At 53.6% G+C, this 21,006-nt stretch overlaps 2 protein-coding genes across 2 annotated transcripts; one reads left to right on the forward strand and one right to left on the reverse strand.

Moving 5' to 3' along the window:
- The first annotated feature begins 680 nt into the window (after window positions 1-680).
- On the forward strand, window positions 681-3,247 carry PROCR (protein C receptor). Its single transcript, XM_038146257.1, has 4 exons — window positions 681-855; window positions 963-1,199; window positions 2,188-2,454; window positions 2,536-3,247. Exons 1-4 carry the CDS (start codon window positions 801-803, stop codon window positions 2,646-2,648), a joined length of 672 nt encoding a protein of 223 aa, XP_038002185.1. The 5' UTR covers window positions 681-800; the 3' UTR covers window positions 2,649-3,247.
- A 5,489-nt stretch (window positions 3,248-8,736) lies between these two features.
- Window positions 8,737-20,986, reverse strand: DNAJB11 (DnaJ heat shock protein family (Hsp40) member B11). Its single transcript, XM_038146256.1, has 10 exons — window positions 20,829-20,986; window positions 20,412-20,568; window positions 17,289-17,386; window positions 16,252-16,384; window positions 15,192-15,334; window positions 14,541-14,623; window positions 13,989-14,046; window positions 13,373-13,484; window positions 12,702-12,861; window positions 8,737-9,602 (listed from the first exon to the last, which is right to left on the reverse strand). Exons 1-10 carry the CDS (start codon window positions 20,894-20,896, stop codon window positions 9,538-9,540), a joined length of 1,077 nt encoding a protein of 358 aa, XP_038002184.1. The 5' UTR covers window positions 20,897-20,986; the 3' UTR covers window positions 8,737-9,537.
- Between the last annotated feature and the right edge of the window lie 20 nt (window positions 20,987-21,006).

Raw genomic sequence — 21,006 nt, forward strand, 5'->3', positions numbered from 1 at the left:
ATGCTCTGCCAATGAGACGAGCTGGAGCTTTTAGCAGAAATTTCACATTTTAAAATGTTTAATTTATAATTATTTTATGTGTAATTTAAAAACAAACCTATGGAGGTTTGGCCCTACCATTGATTTCTCATCCCCACTGCCCAGCTCAGCTACCCAGTGTGTCACCCCTTTCCAGGGAGGGGGGTCCTGTTGCTGGATGCCCTCTCCACAGGGGATGGGATCCTACAGGTGACCCTGAGGTGTCCCTTCGAGGAGGGGAACCCCATTGGACCCTACACCCCACAGGGAATGGGATCCAGGTGGATGCAGTGTGGTGCTGGGAGGCTGCTCCCTCCAATGCTCCCCGTTCTCTGGCGATGGTCCCCATCACCGTGTCCCCCTGCTCTCCCACATCCCCCAGGGGAGCGGGACAGGGCCCTGCCCAGCGAAAGCACGGGGAAACTGAGTCAGGTGCTGGCAGCTCGCCCAATTCCATCTGTGCCGGAGGGATTTTGGAGCCTCATCCTGCATCCTCGGGCATATCCGGCAGGGAAGGGGTGCGGGTGGCTCGGGCTAAGGAAATGGGAGAGACCTGGCCGGAGTCCCGCTCTCCTCCCCCCGCAGCCCCACCTCCCCGGCCGGCTTAACATCCCACGGGCCAGCCGCGGGGCCAGCAGCGCGTCCCCAGCGCCGTGCCCAGGCTGAGCTCCGAGCCGGGCCAGCCGCGGGGCCAGCAGCGCGTCCCCAGCGCCGTGCCCAGGCTGAGCTCCGAGCCGGGCCAGCCGCGGGGCCAGCAGCGCGTCCCCAGCGCGGTCCCCACGATGCTGCGGCTGCTGCTGCTCGGCGGGGTCCTGGGCTGCGGGGCTGAGCAGGCGGGTAAGGCAGGGACGCGGCGCTGCCTGGGGACACCGGGGTTGGCGTGGGGGCACACGGGGCTCACGGCGGGTGACGGGGTGGTGGCTCATGTCCCACGTCTCCCGCAGCTCCGCTCGCCTTCACTATGCTCCAGCTGACCCGCGTCTACATGGGCAGTTCCATGTTCCGGGGCAACGCCAGCCTGAATGGGCAGCTCAGCCATGTCCTGGAAGGGAATAATGTCACCCAGGTGCTCCCGCTGGAGCCTCCGGACGCCTGGGCCCGGCGGCAGAACGAGGTGATCGCCTACCTGACGAACTTCAGGGGGCTGGTGAAGCTCTTCCACAAGGAGAGACCCACCGACTGTGAGTGGTACCCGGGGACGGGGGTGGGTACCCCGCGGAATGGGAGCCTCTTCCGCGCTGCCAGGCCCGGGGGTGGCTCTGCAGGGACAGAAGGGCGAAGGGATGGGGACACGGCCACGTGCAAAACCTCTCTGTGGGCAAAGGGAGCCCTTCTGTGGAGCCGGGAATTTCTTACCCGGAGAATTCCGTGGAGCCGGGAATTTCTTCCCGGAGGAATTTCTTACCCTAGGAATGGGATGATGCTCAACCTGTTGCCGCTCGTCAGGAAAAGGGCTGGGGGCTGCAGCCTGTGGGGTGGTGAGGTGTAGGAGCCGTGTCTGCTCCCTGTCTGTGCTCTGCCCGCATTGCACCTGTATCCCACTGGCACCCTGCCTGCATCCCGCAGCCTGTGGGAGCTGTGGGACGCTGCTGGCGATGGTTTCGTGCTCCTGCCCGCTCTGCCCCCCCAAGCCCTGCCGCCTTTGCTGCTCCTGCCCGGGGTGTCTTTTCCTTTTCCTTTTCCTTTTCCTTTTCCTTTTCCTTTTCCTTTTCCTTTTCCTTTTCCTTTTCCTTTTCCTTTTCCTTTTCCTTTTCCTTTTCCTTTTTCCTTTTCCTTTTCCTTTTCCTTTTCCTTTTCCTTTCCCCAAACTGGTTTTGCCCCAGCCCCACTCCTGTACCCTTGGGGAGCCTGGTGTCACCGCGCAGTCTCTGGCATGACCGGTCCTCCCCCTCTCGGTGTCCCTGTCCCGGTGTCTCGCTCCATCCGCGAGAGCCACGAGCAGCTCTGTGCCCAGAGCCTCCCTCTCTGTAGAACCAGAGCTGAGCTGTGTGGAGGTAAGGGAGGGAAAACAATCCCGGCCGCTGGAAAAGCCGTGCTCAGACCGAGGGGAATCAAAGCTGTGGGGGGCTTGGGTGGCGCTGAGGCTGTGCGAGCTCAGTGCCCAGTCTGCTGCTGGTGAGGGGTGCTCAGGGTGGGAGCGTGGTGACCCTGTCCCCTCTGTCCCCGCAGTCACCAATCACCTGTGCTGCCACCTCGGCTGCCGCCTCTACCCCAACGGCACAGCGCAGAGCTTCTACGAGGTGACCCTCAACAGGACGGCGTTCCTCAGCTTCCACGTCCCCAGCGCCACCTGGGAGCGGCGCTGGCCCGGAGAGCTCCCGGTGGCCGCCTTTGCCCAGGAACAGCTGATGAAATACCCCATAACCACCCAGGACCTGCAGTATTTCCTCAACACCACCTGTGTCAGCATCCTGCAGGCTCAGAGCGCCAGGACAGGTCCGTGGTGGGGCCGGGGCTGGGGACAGGGACGCGGTGGCGTGGCCCAGTCGTCACCTCCATCCCTCTCGCCTCTTGCAGGAAAAGTCAGCGGCCGATCGCGCACTCCGCTGGTGCTGGGGCTGGTGCTGGGGAGCCTCGGCCTGCTGGGCATGGCCCTGGGCATCTTCCTGTGCACGGGAGGGAGCTGCTAGCGTGGGCAGCTGTCCCATGTCACCCCATGGACACAGGGGAAGGAGCTGTCATCTTCCCGTGCAGCCATCACCACCCCGTGGAGGCAAGGGACAGATCCAAAATCTCCCTGTGGAGCCAGGGATGGATCCATCATCTTCCCAAGGATGCAGCAACTCTCCATGGATCCATCATCACCCTGGGGAGGCAGGGGCTGGTTCCATCACCCCTGCACAGAGACAGAGGCTGGATCCATCATCCCTCCGTGGAGGCAGGGACCGAGCCCATCCCTCACAAGGGATGCATGTCCCCAGTGCCACAGGCTTTGCTCCCCAAGGACACTGGTGGCTTCCCAGTCCTGTCCCAGGTGGACTGACCCCTCCAGCAGCCCCCAGCCCTGTGGACAGTCCTCACACCAGGCAATGAACTGAGGCTCCACACAGAAACACTGGGCATGGATGGGAAAATGTGGGGGAGAGGTGAGGGGGGGAAAGCAGCAGGAGAAACAGCCATGGAATGGTTAAAAGGATGGTGTTAAACCCTCCTTCATCCCTGTTCCAGTGGGGATGGAGGGAAGATGTCACACCTTGCGTAATAAAACCACCCATCAGCTCCCACCACACCTTTGGCTGCTCTCGTTCCCCTTGGCAGCACCAAAGTGGGGCTGTGGATCCATCCTGGACCACGGCTGCTGGTGCTGGGTGGGCTCATTGGTGTTGCCAGCCCCTGTGCCAGACCTTGGTTTGCGTGCTAAGTTTTCCAGGTCTCTGGAAAGACGCTGGTGGTGTTTGCAGGAAGGTTTTGCACCTCCTGAGCTCATTTCAACCCTCTCCCAGCTTTGCTTTGACTCAATTAAGTAATTTTCTCAACATTTTTCATTTCCTTGCTCGGTGTGAGATGTTGAGGTCAAGCACACACAGCTGTGAGGGGACAGTTTTCCACAACCCAAATACGAACTAAAACCTCCACTCTGACTGTTTAAACTTTGATTGTGTGGATAAGAAACTCTTGGCCACGTTTCCCTTTCACCCAAAAAGGGATTTTAAGCTCTCCTGTGCATCTCCACTACTCCGGTGGCAGGAAGAGAGCCAGGAGCTGGCTGGGGACAACAGAGGAGAAAGGCTTGCCTGGATTGGCTTCCAGCTCTTTCTTTTCTAAACACCCTGCGAGCAAGACAGGGTGGGATGAGGGAAGATGGGAAAAGAGACAGAAGGGATGCGAAGATGAGCTTAGGGGTTGTCCTCATGGAGGGATGGAGGAGAAGGTCTCCAAAGCCCACATCTCATCACCCTGGCCCTCAGCCACCCCTGGAGCAGCCCCCGCCTCCCCCAGGCTCCTGGGGCACGGGCCGGGGCGCTCCCCACCCTTGGCGGGCTCCGAGAGGCCAGAGAATCCAAAACAACACGGCCGAGGCGCGGGAACGTCATCGCTCGGCCCTTGGAGCAGCGCCCTTGGCAGGAGCTGTGCTGTGGGCCGAGCGCTCCGTGTCCCTGCTGCCGGCATCCAGGGACACCCAGGCAGTGCCCAAGGTCACATGTGCTGCATCCGCTGCCTGCAAAGGGATTCAGTCCCTTCCAGCTGGGAGAAACCGCTGTATTCCCAGCTCTGCTTCGCGTTTCAGACTCGGGGCATCTCTGCTACCTGCAGATGTTGTACTGTGGTCTCCAAGACCTGGAGTGATTCCCGATCTCAATCCGCTCTCCCTGGGCTGCAGCTCCTTGCTCTGGCTGGGATGGCTGAGTGTGGATGCTGTGAGATGCCCATGGAGCATCCATGGATGGAGTGGGGGTGGCACCCAGGACTGACAGACCCAGGTGGCAAACACTGGGGGGGAGGCCTGGAACAGCAGAGCTTGATTTGCTTTTTGCTCCAGAAATGTGTAATCTTTTGGACAGACGAGCAAGTCTGAGCTTGTCCACTTCACGCAGCTCTGGAAAAGCCTTTTTCCTGCCCCTGAGCTCCCCATGTGTGTCTGAAGAACACTTCAGAACGGAGCTGACTCTGCTGCTGCTCTTGAGTTTCCACAAGGGCCTGGACAGTGGGGATCCCCCAAAAGTGCAGAACCCCGAGGAACAGCTTCATCTCCGTTGGTGTCCACGGGCAATGCAGCCAAACCTGGCACCTCCATCCCAAGGCACCTCCCTGGCAGGGACCAGCATCACCTGCACGCGGTGGCCAGCAGCAGAGGGGTTATGGTGGCAGCATCCACCTCCAACACATCGTAGCCCCAAAATTTCTCTTCCTCTCCCCAAAACCCTCAAGTGCCTCATGGTGGGGCCACTGAGGCCTGGCTGGGTGTGGCAGCCGGGGACAGTAGCCCAGCTGCCTCACAACTGGGAGCTGGGCTCCTGTTCCACCACCACTCCAACACAGCTTCCTGGCAGACGGCAGCCACACGCATGGCTCATTGTTTCCCAAATTTGGTTGCTCTTCCACCCTGGATCACAGCTTGGACAGGCGCCAGCGCGTAATCCATCAGTGAGGGGTGGTTTCAATTTTCTCCTTGGAGGACTTCTGTGTTCTGCAGGAGGGTGAATGAACCCGCATGGAAGCCTCTGGCAGCTTTAACCAGCTCCCAGAGTGAGCCATCCCTGTTATCCGCGGGGATTGCCGAGCCAGGCTTTGTTTTCCATGCATGGTTTCCATCGGCCCGCTCCGCTGCCGCTGTCTGATAAGGGCTCAGATAAGACACCCAAGCCTTGATCCAACAAGTGATCCTCACTTGTTCCAATGAGGCAACGTCCATGTGCACCAGCTCTTTCCTTCACCCCATCCCACGGGGAGCTTGGATGGGATGGGCAGGTCACCGTTTCCCTTTGGACGGGATGGGCAGGTCACCCCGTTTCCTTTTGGACATCAGCTCCCTCTGCAAGGTTGGTATCTCCATCCGTGTCCTTTGGGAGCTGCTGTGCCTCAGGACAAAGGGCTGGGGGGCTCCAGGAGCTGCCCAAAACCAGTGATGGGCTCTGCTGGGGTGGGAGGGGGGAAAAAGTTTGGGCTGATGGGATCCATCTGGAAGGAAGTGGGATTATCCCTGTAAACACCTCATACGCACTTGGAGCCTGCACCGGTGTCATCGTGGCTTTTCAGGACTAAACAAACCCCATCCTTCCAAATTCTCAGAGGTCACAGTGTCACAGGCACGGATGTTTTAACTCCTGACTTTTGGACATGCTGGTTGACACCAGGGGCCGCACTGGGGGTGAGGGGATCTGCTTCCTAGCAGCCTCCTGCTCCCACATGGAAAGGAGCAGCTCCCAGGAGAAGCCTGTCAGCACAGGGAAGGGCCGTGCTGGCCACTCCCCCCTCGCAGGGCGATCGGTGCCCGGCGCTGCCCTCTTCCCTTCCCGCTCACCTCCCAGGTCAGCCGGAGGAAACGGGAGGAGAGAGCTGGCTGCTGGCCAGCAGCAGGAATACGCGGCAGGCGGGATGAAGGCAGCGGGTCCCACCCATCCCACACCTCTGCCCTGCCCCGCAGGGCTGCCCTCTCCCTGGGGACTGCTCCGGAGCAAGCCAGGCTGCTCCACCAGCTCCTGCAATGCAGGGATGGGATGGAGACTCCTGGCTGGGAATCACAGCCAGGATTCCAGCGAAAAATCATTGCTTCATCCTCCCTTCCCAGCTGGAGGTTCCCACTCCAAACCAAGCAAACTTCTCCTGGCACCAGTCCCTTCTGCCTTCTTCCTCCACTGCCCAGCCCTGAAGCAGAAAGGTTCAGAGAGAGATAAAGACATGAAAAAACAAGATTTTTCTTTGAAAAAACCCAAGCTTGCTTGCACTGCACCTCCAGAGAGGTTTCCCTGGAAAAATGGCTGTTTGGGAACACTTTCACCCACTTCCCAGAGTTGGGAGCAGCCTTCGGTGTGACTGAAGCCATCGGGAGCAAAGCCCTCCTCCCAAGACCCTCACACTGAGGGCTGAAACTCCTTGGAGCAGCCCCAAAGCTTCACCATCCAGTCTAGGATGGGGAACGTGGCTCTGGGTGCAGCCAGCCCAGGCTGTGGAGGGACAGAAGACACGGACAAGGCTGCAGGGCATGATGGATCTGAGCCCTGTATTCCCTCCCATCATCAACCTGCTATGGAATCCTCGTCCCATCTGCTCCTTCCCTTCCCCTGGGATGGGAGGGATCCAGCCAAAGGGTGGGAACACAGCTGATGGAGGTGATGACATCTAAAAGCCAGCCTGTGGTGAGGCCCTGAAAGAACACACACAGCCCCTGGAGGTGCTGAAAACCATTCCCTTCAGGAATAAACCAGCACCCCATTTCAGCCAGGCCTTCCCAAAGCAGCACGGACTTCTGGGAGGGCATTCCAAGGACAAGTGTTTTCCCAGAAGACTTGAATAAGATGCCTTCATCTGAGCCCTCGCAATCCTCACCGCTCCAAGGATTTAGGTTAAAAGAGGCTCAAGAAATTTGTGTTTCTTTGTTCCAGTTTGGGAATGGCGTTGCTTAGAAAGGACTGGAAATTCAAGCTGTGCATTACAGAATTCCCAGCCTGCAGGTTCAGTCAGGATACTTGTTTGCTGCCAGACCAAGATGTGAACACCTAAACCTCATGGGAAGCTTCTCTATGGATAAAGGAGTCCATGTGTGCCATGACTCATTCCCACCAGCTCCATGTCACAGGAGAAGGGGACAGAGGATGCCATGGACACCCAGCACCCTCTGCCCCCCCAGTCCCTGGAGGACAAATATTCCATGATCCTAAAACAAGCACACTGTGAGCGGGCCAGAACCAAAACCACTGGGAATGTTTGAGCAAGCACTGCTGCTGCTGCTGGGCAAAAGCCTGGAAGCTTTGTCTGGAGGTGGGAAAGGTGTTGGGCGCTGGCTCCAAACACCCCACAGCAAAGAGGAAAGGGTGGAAGGAAGCAGGGGGTTTGGTTGGAATTTGGGGTTTCTTTTCCTGTCTTTCTCCCTGCTGCTGTGCAAGCTTGAGGCTCTGCAGCCATTGTTGTGTTCTCCGAAGAATCTGGCCCCACAATGCAATAAAAACAAACCACAGGAAGGAAAGGAATTAGCAGGGAAAGGAAAAGCAGCAGTGGGAACAAGGACTCAGGCCCAAAATAAACCCACTGGCTGCTGCTGGGGGTGCAGGTAGGAGAGGTTACACAATGGAGGTTAGGGGTGAAATCCTGGCTTTTTGGATTTATTACTAAGGTGAGCAGGGTTGCAAGGGGCAGGAATAAGAGGGAACAGCCCCATGCACAGGGATATGGGAAGGAATTTCTTTGAAATCGGAGGTTTCCTAGAAATTTGAGCTAAGGGGGAGCAGAGGCAGCACCCGGAAAACACTGGGCATCGTGGGCAGAGGAAGCAGCCTCAGCTGGGTCACCACTTCATGGATTCTGAGGAGAAGCAGAGACCAAAGGTTTGGCATTGTGGGTTTGTCTCAGCTGCTCCCCAAGCCCCTGCTGTGTTCTGCCAAGGCAAACGTACACAGGATCCAACAGGAAATCTTCCCGGGGCTGCTGCTTCCCCTGCGTCACTCCCACTGGAGCTGCAGGGGAGGGTGGGACTTGCTGGACCAAGGGCAGCATGGACACAGGGGCTGTGCCCACCTTGAGCTGCTTCCTCCTCCCAAGGAAGGAAAACAGGGAATAAACTGAAAATAAAACCACCCTGAGGCTGCATCTGCTGCTCCCCGGCAAACACTTCCCCGTAGGCAAACCAGAGCCCATCCACTTCCCAAACAGGGAATGGGGTAGGGAGAAGCTGGAAGGATCCCACTGTACAGCCCCCAAGATCCCTGAAGGAACTGGAAGGAGTGTGGACCCAGGTGGCATTGGGCTCTTTTCCCAGGGAACAGGGGATAGGGCAAGAGGACAGGTTGCTCGAGGGGAGGTTTAGACTGGATATGACAGAAAATTCCTTCCCTGAAAAGTTGGTCAAGCACTGGCACAGCTGCCCAGGGCAGTGGTGGAGTCCCCATCCCTGGAGGGGTTGAAGAGACGTGTGGATGTGGCACTTGGGGACACGGGTTAAAGGTGGCTTTGGCAGTGCTGGGGGAACAGTTGGACTTTTCCAGCCTTGCTGATTCCATGATTTCTGTTGCTGCCTGGCAGAGGGAAGCCCAGGTCTGTCCCAGAAACACATCACCAGGGAGGTTTTGCCATTCCAACTCCAACGAACACTTTATTCCCATCAGCCTCACCCGTCCTCACGGAGGACAGAGCGCAGGAGGGGAGGGAGCTCTTCCAGACTGGTTCCATGTGGGGGCAACGAGGGACAACCAAGGCCATGAGGAGCCATTCCCAAATTCCACCATGACCAAGGAGTCTTTGCTAAGTTGGTGCAATTTTAAATTTCAGACCAATTTTTGGGACTTGGTAGTTAGGAGAGCCCACAGAGGCCTTGAAAGACTCTTTTCCCAACCAATTGTGGGGCCTGACACAGCCCAGTGCACTTCCAACAGCACCAGTATTCCTGCCCCAAAACAGACTCTGAACCCATACCACACTCTGGACTCAGAGGGGAAGGGGAGGAAGGGCTGGCATTAAAAATATCACCCCAAAACAACAGGAATTTGGAAGAAATTTACACAAAAGACGTAAAAAGCAGGAGCAGCTATGAAAATATGTTGAGATGGCCAAGAAAAGTCACATCAAAATATATTTAAAAACCAGAAATTCCAATCTGTGTGGAATTTAAAACTCCTTTCCCCCACCTATGTTTTCCTGCTCAAGGAATCTCTGTTGTTCCAGGACGTGGAACATGATAGGCAGCACCAGTTATGTCCTGAAAAAGTATTTCCCCTAACTCTGAGCACTTCCATAATTTACAAACCAAAGATGAGCTAAACCTCAACCATCACCCCCCTCCCTCTTCCCCCTTCTACAGTGGGCAGGAGAAAAGACCGCAAATAAATCTGACTTTGCATTTCCAGGGAAGTCCAATTTTTCCACACATCAATATCCCTGCAGTCCATTGTAGACCTTCTGCACTGATCCTTGCTTCAACAGCTGCTTGAGACCTGCAAGGGAAGGGAGAGCGTCACACGCAGAGCACAGCGAAGATGTCAGGATGACTTTTCCAGCACTTCTTCCCCATTCCTGAAATCCCATGCACTAAACACTCCAAGGAACTGGCAAGTTCAAGGATTTGTCAGTATCAAATTCTTACCGAAGAGGCTAAAGAGTGAGTCAGCCCTTAAATCCATAATAGCTCATCTCCTGGGGTCGGCACGGCACGACAGGGAAGGGCTGGCAGGTCTCCACTGCTGCTTAAAGGGCAAGCCCACAAGGAGCAGAGGAAGCAGAGTGGCAAGGGTGGATGTGTCACTGTTTTTCCAGAGATTAGAGAGGGAGTCCCCTCTGATTAACTCAGTGGTCACTCACTGCCCCGGAGCCCCTCAGGACACAGCTCAGAGCAGCCTCAAAAACCACCGAGCCCAAAACAGAGGGAAACTCCCAACTCTGTGGGTGACCTTCAAATAACTAAAAGAAGGATACTGAGGGCTGGAGCATGTCCAAGGAAGGGAACAGAGCTGGGGAAGGGGCTGGAGCGCCAGGAGTGGCTGAGGGAGCTGGGAAAGGGGCTCAGCCTGGAGAAAAGAGGCTCAGGGGAGCCCTTGTGGCTCTGCACAACTCCCTGACAGGAGGGGACAGCCAGGTGGGGGTCAGACTCTGCTTAGGGGAACAAGGGGCAGGATGAGAGGAAATGGCCTCAAGTTGCTCCAGGGGGGGTTTAGATTGACTATCAGTAATGAAACCAACCAATTTACTTGTACAGAAGAAAATTCCAACCTTCAGGCATGCAAATCCTTCAGGAAATCCTGCTCAAAAACAGATTGTCTCCCTCAACCCTTGTCCTGCTTGTCTATCCTTAAACCTTTTTGGCTACACATTCTACTGTCCTTGAAAACCAGCGATGGGAAGCATAAGGGTCACAGTAGCTGTGTTAAAATACTGCAAAACTGCCCTGAAAGTAGTAACTGGAAGCAGGACATCTCTCTGCCAGGCAAGAACTTCTCATGCTCCTTGCCTGATGGCCAGAGATTCCTGAACTTTTTTTAGGAACACCAGAACAAAGTGAACACATGGCCAGGAGCTGCTCATTATTGGGAACAGGTCATTCTCCAAGGCAAATTCACTTCCTCTCCTGCATCCAGAGCAGCCTCCAAGTCACTTTCCAGCTGGTGGGTGAGAGAATGTGGCTCCTGGCTGTCTGGTTCTTAGAAAGGAAGGCTGTAGCTGGAGAAAGGTGTGCTCCAGGAACGCCGAAAATATCTGGATTGGCACCCACACCTCATTTCCCAGCAGCTCCCACACCTCTGGCAGAACACCCCCAGTAGTGCACAGGATATTTCAACATGTACCCGAGGTTTAATCAGGAATTCCAATCAGGAATCCCAACAATTGGTGCTACTGCACCTCAGGCACTTTTTATTGGAGCCTGAAGTAAATTTTTCCTTTCAATGTTGCTGATACCAACAAGAAGTGACAGGTTACAGCACAGAGGGAGAGGAAGCTCTGACCTGCAGTGATCAAGTCCCACTGCAGGAAAGAAGGGATATTATTTCTGTGACTCCAAAGCTGCGGGTGGTGCTCTTGGAGCCAGAGTATCTTCTGACAGCCCCAGGAGCTGGATATGTGGTCAGGAGATAAGAAATGAGGACCACTGCCAACAATAAGGAAAAAATGGATGTTTTGAATTCTGAAGCCTAGAGTTTTCCATTGAATGTGTACACTGAGCTGCTGCCACACACAGGGATAGACCTATTCCCTCATAAAACTCCTGACATCATGGATGTTTGGAGATACCCAGCACACAGAAAGGCGTCTGACTGCCTACCCAGTCACCTTCCCCTGGGAGATGTGGAATTGCTTTGGGAGGGAGAGAAACACCCAAGGCCCTGTGCCTGAACACACCCGTGCCAGCGATATCATCTCTTTGTTCCCAGATATCCGTGGAGGTGTGTGAGCAATTCTGTCAAAAACATGGAGGCTTCTGTCACTGCTCCTTGCCCAGCATCCTCTAAACTGCCGAGAGCAACAGCTGGAATAACCTCACATGTGTTTCAGAGCTGCTGTTGCCTGATGAAGCTTCTGGAAGGGCAGCAGAGGCTGGACTGAGACTCCGCAGCGACAAGGCCACTGTGCCCTACACAAGACTCTTGGAACAAGAGGAAAAGCACAGGGATAAAACCACGAAGCAGGATCACTCTAAGCCCAGCCCAGAGGTACAGACCTCCCAGCCCAAACAGCTGCAGGGACATCTGGAGCTGCAGCCACCAACTGGACTGCACAGGACAGCTGGCACAGTGTGGCCAAGGCAGTGGAATAAAACCCACGCAGCGCTTGGCTTCCCACTACAAACTTGAGGAGTCCAGGAAATCCACTAAAAGAAGTCAATCCACTTCAGAAGAAGCCGTGGAAGAAGTTCTGGGGATGGGGATTTCCTGAAGAGCTGCGCTAGTACATGCCAGGAATATCTTGGTCCCGTGGCAGAAGATGAGACCCTTGAATCCTACTCTGATGTGGAGCAGCAGAACCACAGAGGCTGCTGAGCAAAAAACTCCCTGCTAGGAATATAGGATTTAAGGATTTACCCTCCTGGCAATTTTAAGATTCCTACGTGGTTCATCACGTTTCCATTTGAAGCTGAGCAGCAGATCTGTCCTAGAGGGAGTAGGGTGGAAGGAGCTGTGGGAAGGAACAACCCTTCTCCTGACACAGTGTAACACTCCTTACCCTGGCAGCAGAGGGATTTCCACAAGTCTTGCCTCCAAGAAAGTAGCAGCAGAGGCTGGAAAACCCTTTGTGATCCCATTCCAGCCGAGGCAAAGCAAACAGAGGCTGAGCCCAGCAAGGCTGTGGGGTCAGACAGATGGGCAGCACCAAAACAAAGCACCTGCAAACGTGCCAAGAGCTGCATTCCAGCAGCAGCACATCCCAACCTCAGCCACAACAGCCAAGCTTCCTCGCTTCCAAGAGAAGCGGGAGCTCATCACAGGCCATCAGCCAACTGTGTTATGTTGGACAAGGAGCACAGGGACAGGACAGCCCCTCCTGACTGCTCCAGCCCCTGGAGGAGCTGTGCCTGGTTCAGGTGGAGGGCTCTGGACACGCACCTTCCCGCTGCTCTGGCGTCAGCTGCTCCTTGGGGAACTCCACGTCGAAGGTAATTATTAGGGAGCCTTTGATGTTGTTGTTATCAAAGTTTGGAAGACCTTCTCCCTTCTTCCACAGCTTGGCGCCGGGTTTTGTGGTTTTATCCCGCACAATGTGAACCTGGAGAGAAAAGGAAATTTAGAACATTACAGGATCCCAGGATCACTGAGGTTGGGAAAGACTTCCAAGACCATCGAGTCCAAGCCATGACCTGTCCGTGACTGTGTCACCAGCACAGAGCACTGAAGGCCACATCCAGATGTTCTTTGGACACATCCAGGGATGGGGACTCCAGCACCTCCTTGGGCAGTCCCTGATCTGTGTGTGCACCCCAATACTCCCAACACCCTTTCCAACCCCCTGAAAAGCTCCAACTGTCATTGATTCCTTGCCAAAACCAGTGATATCCCACGGGTCCAGGCTGTTCTACTGGACACACGCCAGAACTAACACCACCCTCTGCTGGGACAGCCTGGAAGGGAGACACACACTGTGCATCCCTCACAGAGAGTCCATTGGCCTGGAATGCTCCGACAGAGGGAATCCTGTAGATAACCACACCCTGAGCAAGCCAACCCTCAGCACGGAGCTGCAGGTGAATTTGGGATGCACACAACACCCTGGGCCTCACCTTGTGCCCATCCAAGTGGGCAATATCCATCTCAAAGCCTGTCAGTGCCTCGACCAGCGAGATCGTCACGTTTGTGTACAAGTCATCTCCTCTCCTTTCAAACACTGGGTGCCTGTGGAAAGAAGAGCCATTGAACTTTACTCCTTCCCCAGAGGGGAAACAGGTCCTCGAGCTTCTTTCCTTCTATTTGGGAGGTTGGAGAAATCATAAATAGGAGGGGAAGTGAGGAATGAATCAAATTTAGCCTCATTTTCCTGTGTAAGATATGCACTGATAAGTGTCTTTGCTATTTCTAGGGCACTGAGTGGTGAGGTGTGGTGAGAAGTCCTGACTCACACAGCAATTTTCTTAGTAGTGCATTTCCTTACAATAGCGAGATTGTGTACTAGGGAAAAGGAGATATTTATTCTGAATCACACATGGTGATATCCAGCCAAAAAAAAAAAAAAAAGATCCTTTGATAATTCCATTTTTAACAGCATCAAGTCCAGCTCCACCAGCACTACGAGGGCTGCGCAGCCTGCACAGCCCTGAGTGCCAGACCTGCACCTGCCCTACTGAAGGACAAGTTCCATCTGGCCAAGCAAGAGCCTAACTAGGCTGGAGACTGACTTACTTGAGAACTTTTATTCGGAAGCGCAAATCTCCTGGTTCCCCATCCACGTGGGGCTCACCTGTGGGGGAGAAAGAAGTTTTGTTTAAAGGAAATAGTTAGAATGAGTGGAGAGACAAGCAGGATATTACAGACTTGCAGCTCACAAGTTAAAGGAAAAAGAAAAAAACCCAACTAATTGATCTTTAGATGACCAAACTTTTGGTTAAACATATCCTAAAGAGCTTAGGGCTTTATGGGTGCTGCTTCAGCAAGGTCACACCTCTGCTTTTCTGGAAGGCCTGTCTGCATGTTAATGATGTCCTTTAGTCACTGAAGGGCAGAGGGGATCCCTTCGCAGGCTCAAGCCTGGAACAGATGCTCCTGCTCAGGTGTTGTGCATGTCCCCACTCCCAGCTAAGGGAGTGGAACGACGTTATCCAGACTTAGGAACATGCTCCTGGATTTCAGCACATGCAGAGAACACAGCACTTCCAACCACATGGGGGGGCTTGGGCACTGCCAGTGCCAGAGAGCCATGGAGGAGGAGCAGCTCAGAGCTGAGCACACACTCACCTTCCCCAATGAAGGGATATTCCATGCCATCCCTCACCCCCGGCTCTATCTCCACTTCCAGTGTCCGCTCCTCATTCACCAGCCTGAAAACGGGAAGAGCAACCCAGCACTCAGATTTCAACTTTATTTATTTATTTAAACTTCATCTCAACTTTTAATCTGTGTCCCTGGGGTAAGGAGAGCACCCCCACAAGCTCACAAATGCTCTTCTTGCTCACATCTAAACCTAGAGAGTCAGAGCTGCCTTTCTGGTGAGCTGAGACTCAGGGAGTAGAGAAGGTGAAGTTGAAAGCTCCCAAATTTACAGTCAGCATCAGGGGGTGTGACTGCAGCATGGCATTCCACGTCCAGCTGTTCCCAGCTGTGTGCTTCCCGTTCAGATCTAGCTGTGGAACTTCCACTGCAGGGTGACTGTGCAAGGAATAAAAGGCTGGAAGAGGAAACTGGGAAGCTCTACATCCAACAGATGTAAGAACCAGGAGTGGCTCCCTGGAAATGAGAAGCCTTCCCAAAGTCCCCAGCTCCTCCTGGGAACACAGGCGCGTTCCCCCACCTAGCGGTGGTTTTGGAACAGACATCCCTATATTGATGTCACTGCACAAAATCACGGAGTTTAGGATTCTGTGGAGCAGGAACGAGCACCAAACTCACTTGACGTTGGGACATTCATCACAAACAACTTCCTGAGTCATCTGGAAGCGCCCAGGCCCCAGCTGGGTGGTTCTCATCTCCTGCCTGCAGTTGCATTTCCGTTTGCCAGGCGCCTGTCTTGCCACTGGCTTGTTCCTGACAACCTGCAGGGAAGAGGGAGAGCTTGATGTCAGCGTTCCTGGGTCTCCATAAGGGTCTGGATTTCTCTGAACAGAGAATGGTTTGGGCTGGAAGGGACCTTAAAGATCACCTAATTCCAGCCTTGTGCCACGGGCAGGGACACGTTGTTGTGCGGTGCTGCCACAATAGCTCCAAATGTGGCCTTGGCAAAACAATGACAAGTTTTCACCTTGTGATCACATGTTAAACACCAAAAAAGCTCTCTCGGACATCACTACTGCCATTCTCTTTCCACACTGGAAAGGTAACACTAGGATGGCACACCCCACACTTTCCTTATGACACTTCCTTGCCCCACACAAGGGGAAATTATCTGGAGTTCCCCCAACAGCCACAGCACAAAATCAACCAAAGGAAAGCCAGCATGCAGACAGGAGGGATTGTCAGCACCAGAGATGGAGCTTGCTTAAAAGAAGATAATAATTTTCTACATACTCTTCTCGGTTATATAATCTGGAAACTTGCAGTGACATGTTTGGCCGTGGAAGGAGACTGAAAAATCCTCAGTGTGGTTTTACAAGAACTGCAAAGTGGATTTGAAGCTTATCAACAGCCTCTCAAATATCCTTATGTTTTACAGAGGGACAATTTACACCTCTTCCAACCGGGCTGCTGCACTAATCAAGCTGAGCTGCTGGTTGACAACCAACAAATCAGTATTATCACACTTTATGGAGACACTGCCAGATGTAAAAGGTGAATAAATGTGTGGTTTTTTTTTTCAATAAACTACAGGAAATAGCACCACAACATCCTCCACTGCCAGACACAGAAAAGGAGCATCTCTTTCAGCTCTAATTTTTGGGAGAAGATATTCTGAACTCTGTTCAGGCACCTCGAACCTGGGAGCACCTGGAAACGCTGAGACAAGTAAACTTACTTCTACAAAGTTTCCTGAATACACCTCCTCCAGTGTGACCTCCAGGTCCACGATGATGTCACTTCCTCGGGGAATATTCCTGTCTTGCTGCCGAGGGCTTCCTCCAAACATGAATCCAAAGTCCCCAAAGAAACTGGAGTTAAGCACACTGGTTAGGTCAGGAAGGAATTTTGGGCAAATGCTTCTACTCCACTCAAAAGCAGCCTCCTTGCAGTCCTAAAGCTCCAGAGTGAACCCAGACACCTCTTTTTGTTCCTGCAGAACACAACTAAAGTCCTCAAATGCAGCAGCCACTTTGGAAGAGTTTTCTGCACTGAAGAAAACAGGATTTGGAGCAGAACACTCAAAATCTGACCTGTCCACACTGCATTGCTGCTCAGCTGCCCCACCAAAAGGTGTAAACTCTGAGTAGCACTGCAAGTCACTGCTAGCAGGCTGGTTTTCAGCATGAGGGCAAGAGGGATGAGGAAAACTCCCCAGGAATCCTGCATATTGTCCCTCAGAACAGAGCAGAGCAGCAATGCAAGTCCTCACCCAGGATAACAGGAGCTGAGCAACTTCTGGAATTATTTTAGGAAATTTATCCAAAGGGGCAGAAAATCAGGCTCTGTCCAAGCTATGTGCAAGTGCCTTTGGTTTTTAATGCTCCAAATTCTACAGCAGGGGCTACAAATGCTCCAAATTCTACAGCATTGCTTCACAGAAGGAAAAGCGTCCCCAAAGTGGTGTGTGACAACAGGCTAAACCCCAATCACACACAGGTAACCTGAGAAAGTTTCCACATGTCTGAAGCAGGTGCTGCACCTGAAAAATCACCCACAGTGCCCAGAAGGGTCCACGTGGGAACTCTCTACTGGTTCCTGCTTGCAACAAGGAGTGGGGCACACCAAAACTGGAAATTGCATTGGGAAAGCCACTGTAAATCTGTTTCTTCAAATTCTCAATCTGCACATCAGCAACCCTGGGCCAGGTAAAAGCCCCATCAAAAGGGTGCTTGAGCAGCTGCAGGACAGCCCAAAGGGGTTAAAACTCCTTACTGGGAGAAGATGTCTCCGTGGGAGCTCTGGTGCCCATCCTTCAGGCCCTCCTCTCCATAGGCATCGTACTGCTTCCTCTTCTCCTCATCTGACAGCACCTGGAAAAGGCAGGGATGGAGGAAAGGCTCATCTGGAGCTGAGGGGAGGTGTTGGACAAGGCTCTGAGGGCCCCCAGCACTTTTCACTGGGGACTCTACAGGAGCCCTGCTCGCTGTGCTGTCTGGAAAAGCTAAGCCCACAACAAGCACATTTTGTTCATTAAAAAGGCAGGAGCAGCCTGGAAAACACAAACATTGAGTTGATCTCAAATATAAAAAAAAGAATCAGAAGGAAGAACTCAAATCCTACAAAGCAGGACGTGCTGAGACAAATAATCACATAGCACCGTCCCTGTGTCTCAGCCATGACTTTTAAGCATTATTTCCTAAGTTTTGATCTTTGCTCCTTCCTGCCTCAGAGATCCAAAAGTCTCTGGTCACATTTAGTCTTCCTTGTCCTTCCTCCCAATTAATTGTATTTGGAAAAGCCAGAGTTGGCAGGTTGGCTTTCAGAAGGCTGCACAGGAGTGGGAGCAGATGGAGAAGCAACTCAACAGGTGGAGAGGCAGCTGGAAGATGAAAACCAGCTGAATTTGGGGTGTTTGGAGAAGCTGTGGCTGCCCCTGGATGCCTGGAAGTGTCCAGGGCCAGGTTGGATGGGGCTTGGAGCAACCTGGGCTAGTGGGAGGTGTCCCTGCCCATGGCAGGGGTGGCACTGGATTGGCTTGAAGGTCCCTCCCAACTCAAACCATGCTGAGATTCTGTGGAATTTTAACCACTGATAAATGCTAACAACAAGGGAAAACTAGCAGTGATTTCACTACTTTCACCTAGCAGGTAAGGGTTCAGGTCTCCATTTGCCACTTGAGATTCCCATGGAAACTCCTCCCAAACCCATCCTGAGACTCATGGCTCTTTGCAGAAGAGTCTCAGCTCCCTCTCCCGGGGTCAATGTCTTTCCTAGTTCAAGCAGCTGAATTCAGAGCATGCAGCTCCGGGCTGGAATCACTGAGCCCGTCAAAATGAAGACACTGAGCAGGTTCATTAACCTACTTTCCCCTCAGTTTTTTTTTTTTTTTGGGAAAGCTTTGCCATAATCAGTTACCCAGACCCTGAGCAGCAGTGCTGTTAACAGAGGCTTCATGGTGAGGAAAATTCTGCTTTATAAGGGACACCCAGTTCTGGTTCCATTCTGCCCAAAAACAACCAAATCAACTCGCTGTGTCCCACAGCTAATTCAGCAGAAGGATTTCCAGGCTGTCCTGGCTAAACACAGACAAAGACCCTGCAGGGAGGGCATCAAAAGCTTCCTCCAAACCTCACACACGTGACTGTGGGATTTCTGATTTGATTTTACAAACATTTTTTCACTCAGCTTTTAAATAGAAAGAATAATCTCGGCTGCTGGCAAACACTTAAACCAACTGGAACTCGAGGAAGAGGCAGAGAAATCCTTTGCCAGCTGAAAGTGCCAACAAGATCCCAGCTCAGAGAAGCAGCACCACGCTCACAGTTCCACGTGCATCAATCCTGAAGTGCTGCAAATGATAAGGGATTACATTTTTCCCCCCAAAAATGCCTTTATGTTCATTTTCCCTGTGATAATAAAGCCAGTTTATTTAAGCCAGAAGTAAAAAAGGGTCCCAGCTCTGAGAGAAAACAAAAGTGAACAGTTTTCTTTCTCAACGCAAAGAAATAAATGCCAGCTGCTCTCTCACTTCCTCTTTTGAGGAATATTTGCATATCTGAGGAGCACCTGGGATGGAAGCAGGAGCCGGGCTACAAACCCTTTTCCCTGCAGCTGGGTTTTTCCCAAAGGACTCCAAGCTCCCACCCAAAGAGCAAGCCACGGCTAGGAATTTTTGCTAACGGAATTTTTCAGCACCATCTTCCTCTGGGTCTCTCTGCTGCACGGGGGGGAGCAGGAGCAGATGGAGTCCAACAGTGACAGAAGGAGGACAAAAAGGACAGAAAACAAGGAGGAAGCATTCCATCACTATGCACGTAGAGCCAAGGAAAGTGGGCTTTGACTTCACACCTTTGGGCAATCCAATAATCTGTAGCTGATTTATTTAATGCACCGGGCTGTTAGTGTGGGGGATCATTTGCATGGCACAACACCATTTACTTTTCTCACTTAAACCCAATGCCAGCACCTTTCACCTCCCATCAGCTCAGACTAATCCCAGCCAGGCCCTACACACACTTGGAGCTGCTGCACCTCCACTCCTCCCTTGAGGAACTGGGAATAAATCCCAAAGAACCTTAAGCTGGTGCCTTGGCTTCCTGCTGGCTGAGAGAGCTGAGGTGTTGGATTGTCCTCTGGCAGGAGCAGCTCTCCAAGCAACCTGGTATGCTCTGGATCTTTGTTTTTCATTTGGGAGAGTGTCTGGAATTGGATGTATGAACAGGGGCAGGGTGGAATTTGGTGTAGTAATAGGGAGAGGATGGGAAGCAACCCGCCCTTCCTTGCAAAGTCTTTATCTGTGTTTAGCCAGGACAGCTTGGAAATCCTTCTGCTGAGTTAGCTGTGGGACACAGTGAGTTGATTTGGTTGTTTTGGGTGAAATGGAACCAGAATTGGGTGACCCTTATAAAGCAGCTTGGTATGTTGTGGATCTTTGTTTTTCATTTGGGAGAGTGTCTGGAACTGGATGTATTAACAGGGGCAGGATAGAATTTGTTGTAGTAATAGGGGGAGGATGGGAAGTGATGAGAAGGAGAAGGAAAGGAGGGAATTTGATGTGGAAGGTGTCCCTGCCCACAGAGAAGGGATGGAATGAGATCATCTTTAAGTCCCTTCCAACCTAAACCATCCTGGGATTCTGTGATAATAAAAGATGTAGGATGGAATTCAATGGATTAACAGGGGGAAGATGGAATTTCACATGGTAACAGGGGAAGGATGGATTCCAGCTCCACCTTAGGGAAGAGCCTTTAATTCCCTACAAACCTCCTTTCCTCTCCCCTGGATGCTCCAGGATGAATCTTCCCCACTCTCAACGGCCAAGCTCCAGCCTGTTTTACTACGAGCCCCATCCACCCTTCCCAGCCCGGGGAGGACACTCCCGGCTCCCGGCCTCACCTCGTAGGCAGCGCCCAGGTCCTGGAACTTCTCCTGCGCCCGGGGGTCGTCGGGGTTCCTGTCGGGATGGAGCTGCAGCGCCAGTTTGCGATAGGCCTTCTTGATGTCCTTGATGGAGGCGCCGCGGGACACCCCCAGGATCTTGTAGAAGTCTCTCCTGCCGTGGGGGGAGAGAGAAGGTGAGGGAAGGGGAACGGGGAGAGGGTGGAGGAGAACGGGGATGGGAGAGAGGGGATGCGAGGGGGACGGGAAGGGAGAGGGGCGCGGGGGGAGAGGTGAGGGGAAACAGCAGAGAGGAGAGGATGAGGGGAAGGGAGCGGGGTCCCATCAGCGCCGCGGCCGCCGAGCCCGAGTAGGGGGAAGGCCCGGCGCTGAGGCGGAAGCCCCGGGCCCGTGGGCGCGGCGCGGCGCACTCACCCCGCGGCGGCCTCCCCGCAGAGGCAGAGCAGGAGGAGGCAGAGGCGGCCGATCCAGGCGGGGGCCATGGCGGGCCCGGCCCTGCCGGCTGAGGGGGAGCGGCGGCGGCGGCGCGTCCTGGCGGCTCCGCAGCGCCCCGGCGGCCGCCGCCAGCCAATGGCAGCGCGGGGTGTTCCAC

The sequence above is a fragment of the Motacilla alba genome, chromosome 9 (assembly GCF_015832195.1).
Source record: "Motacilla alba alba isolate MOTALB_02 chromosome 9, Motacilla_alba_V1.0_pri, whole genome shotgun sequence".
Taxonomy (NCBI): domain Eukaryota; kingdom Metazoa; phylum Chordata; class Aves; order Passeriformes; family Motacillidae; genus Motacilla; species Motacilla alba.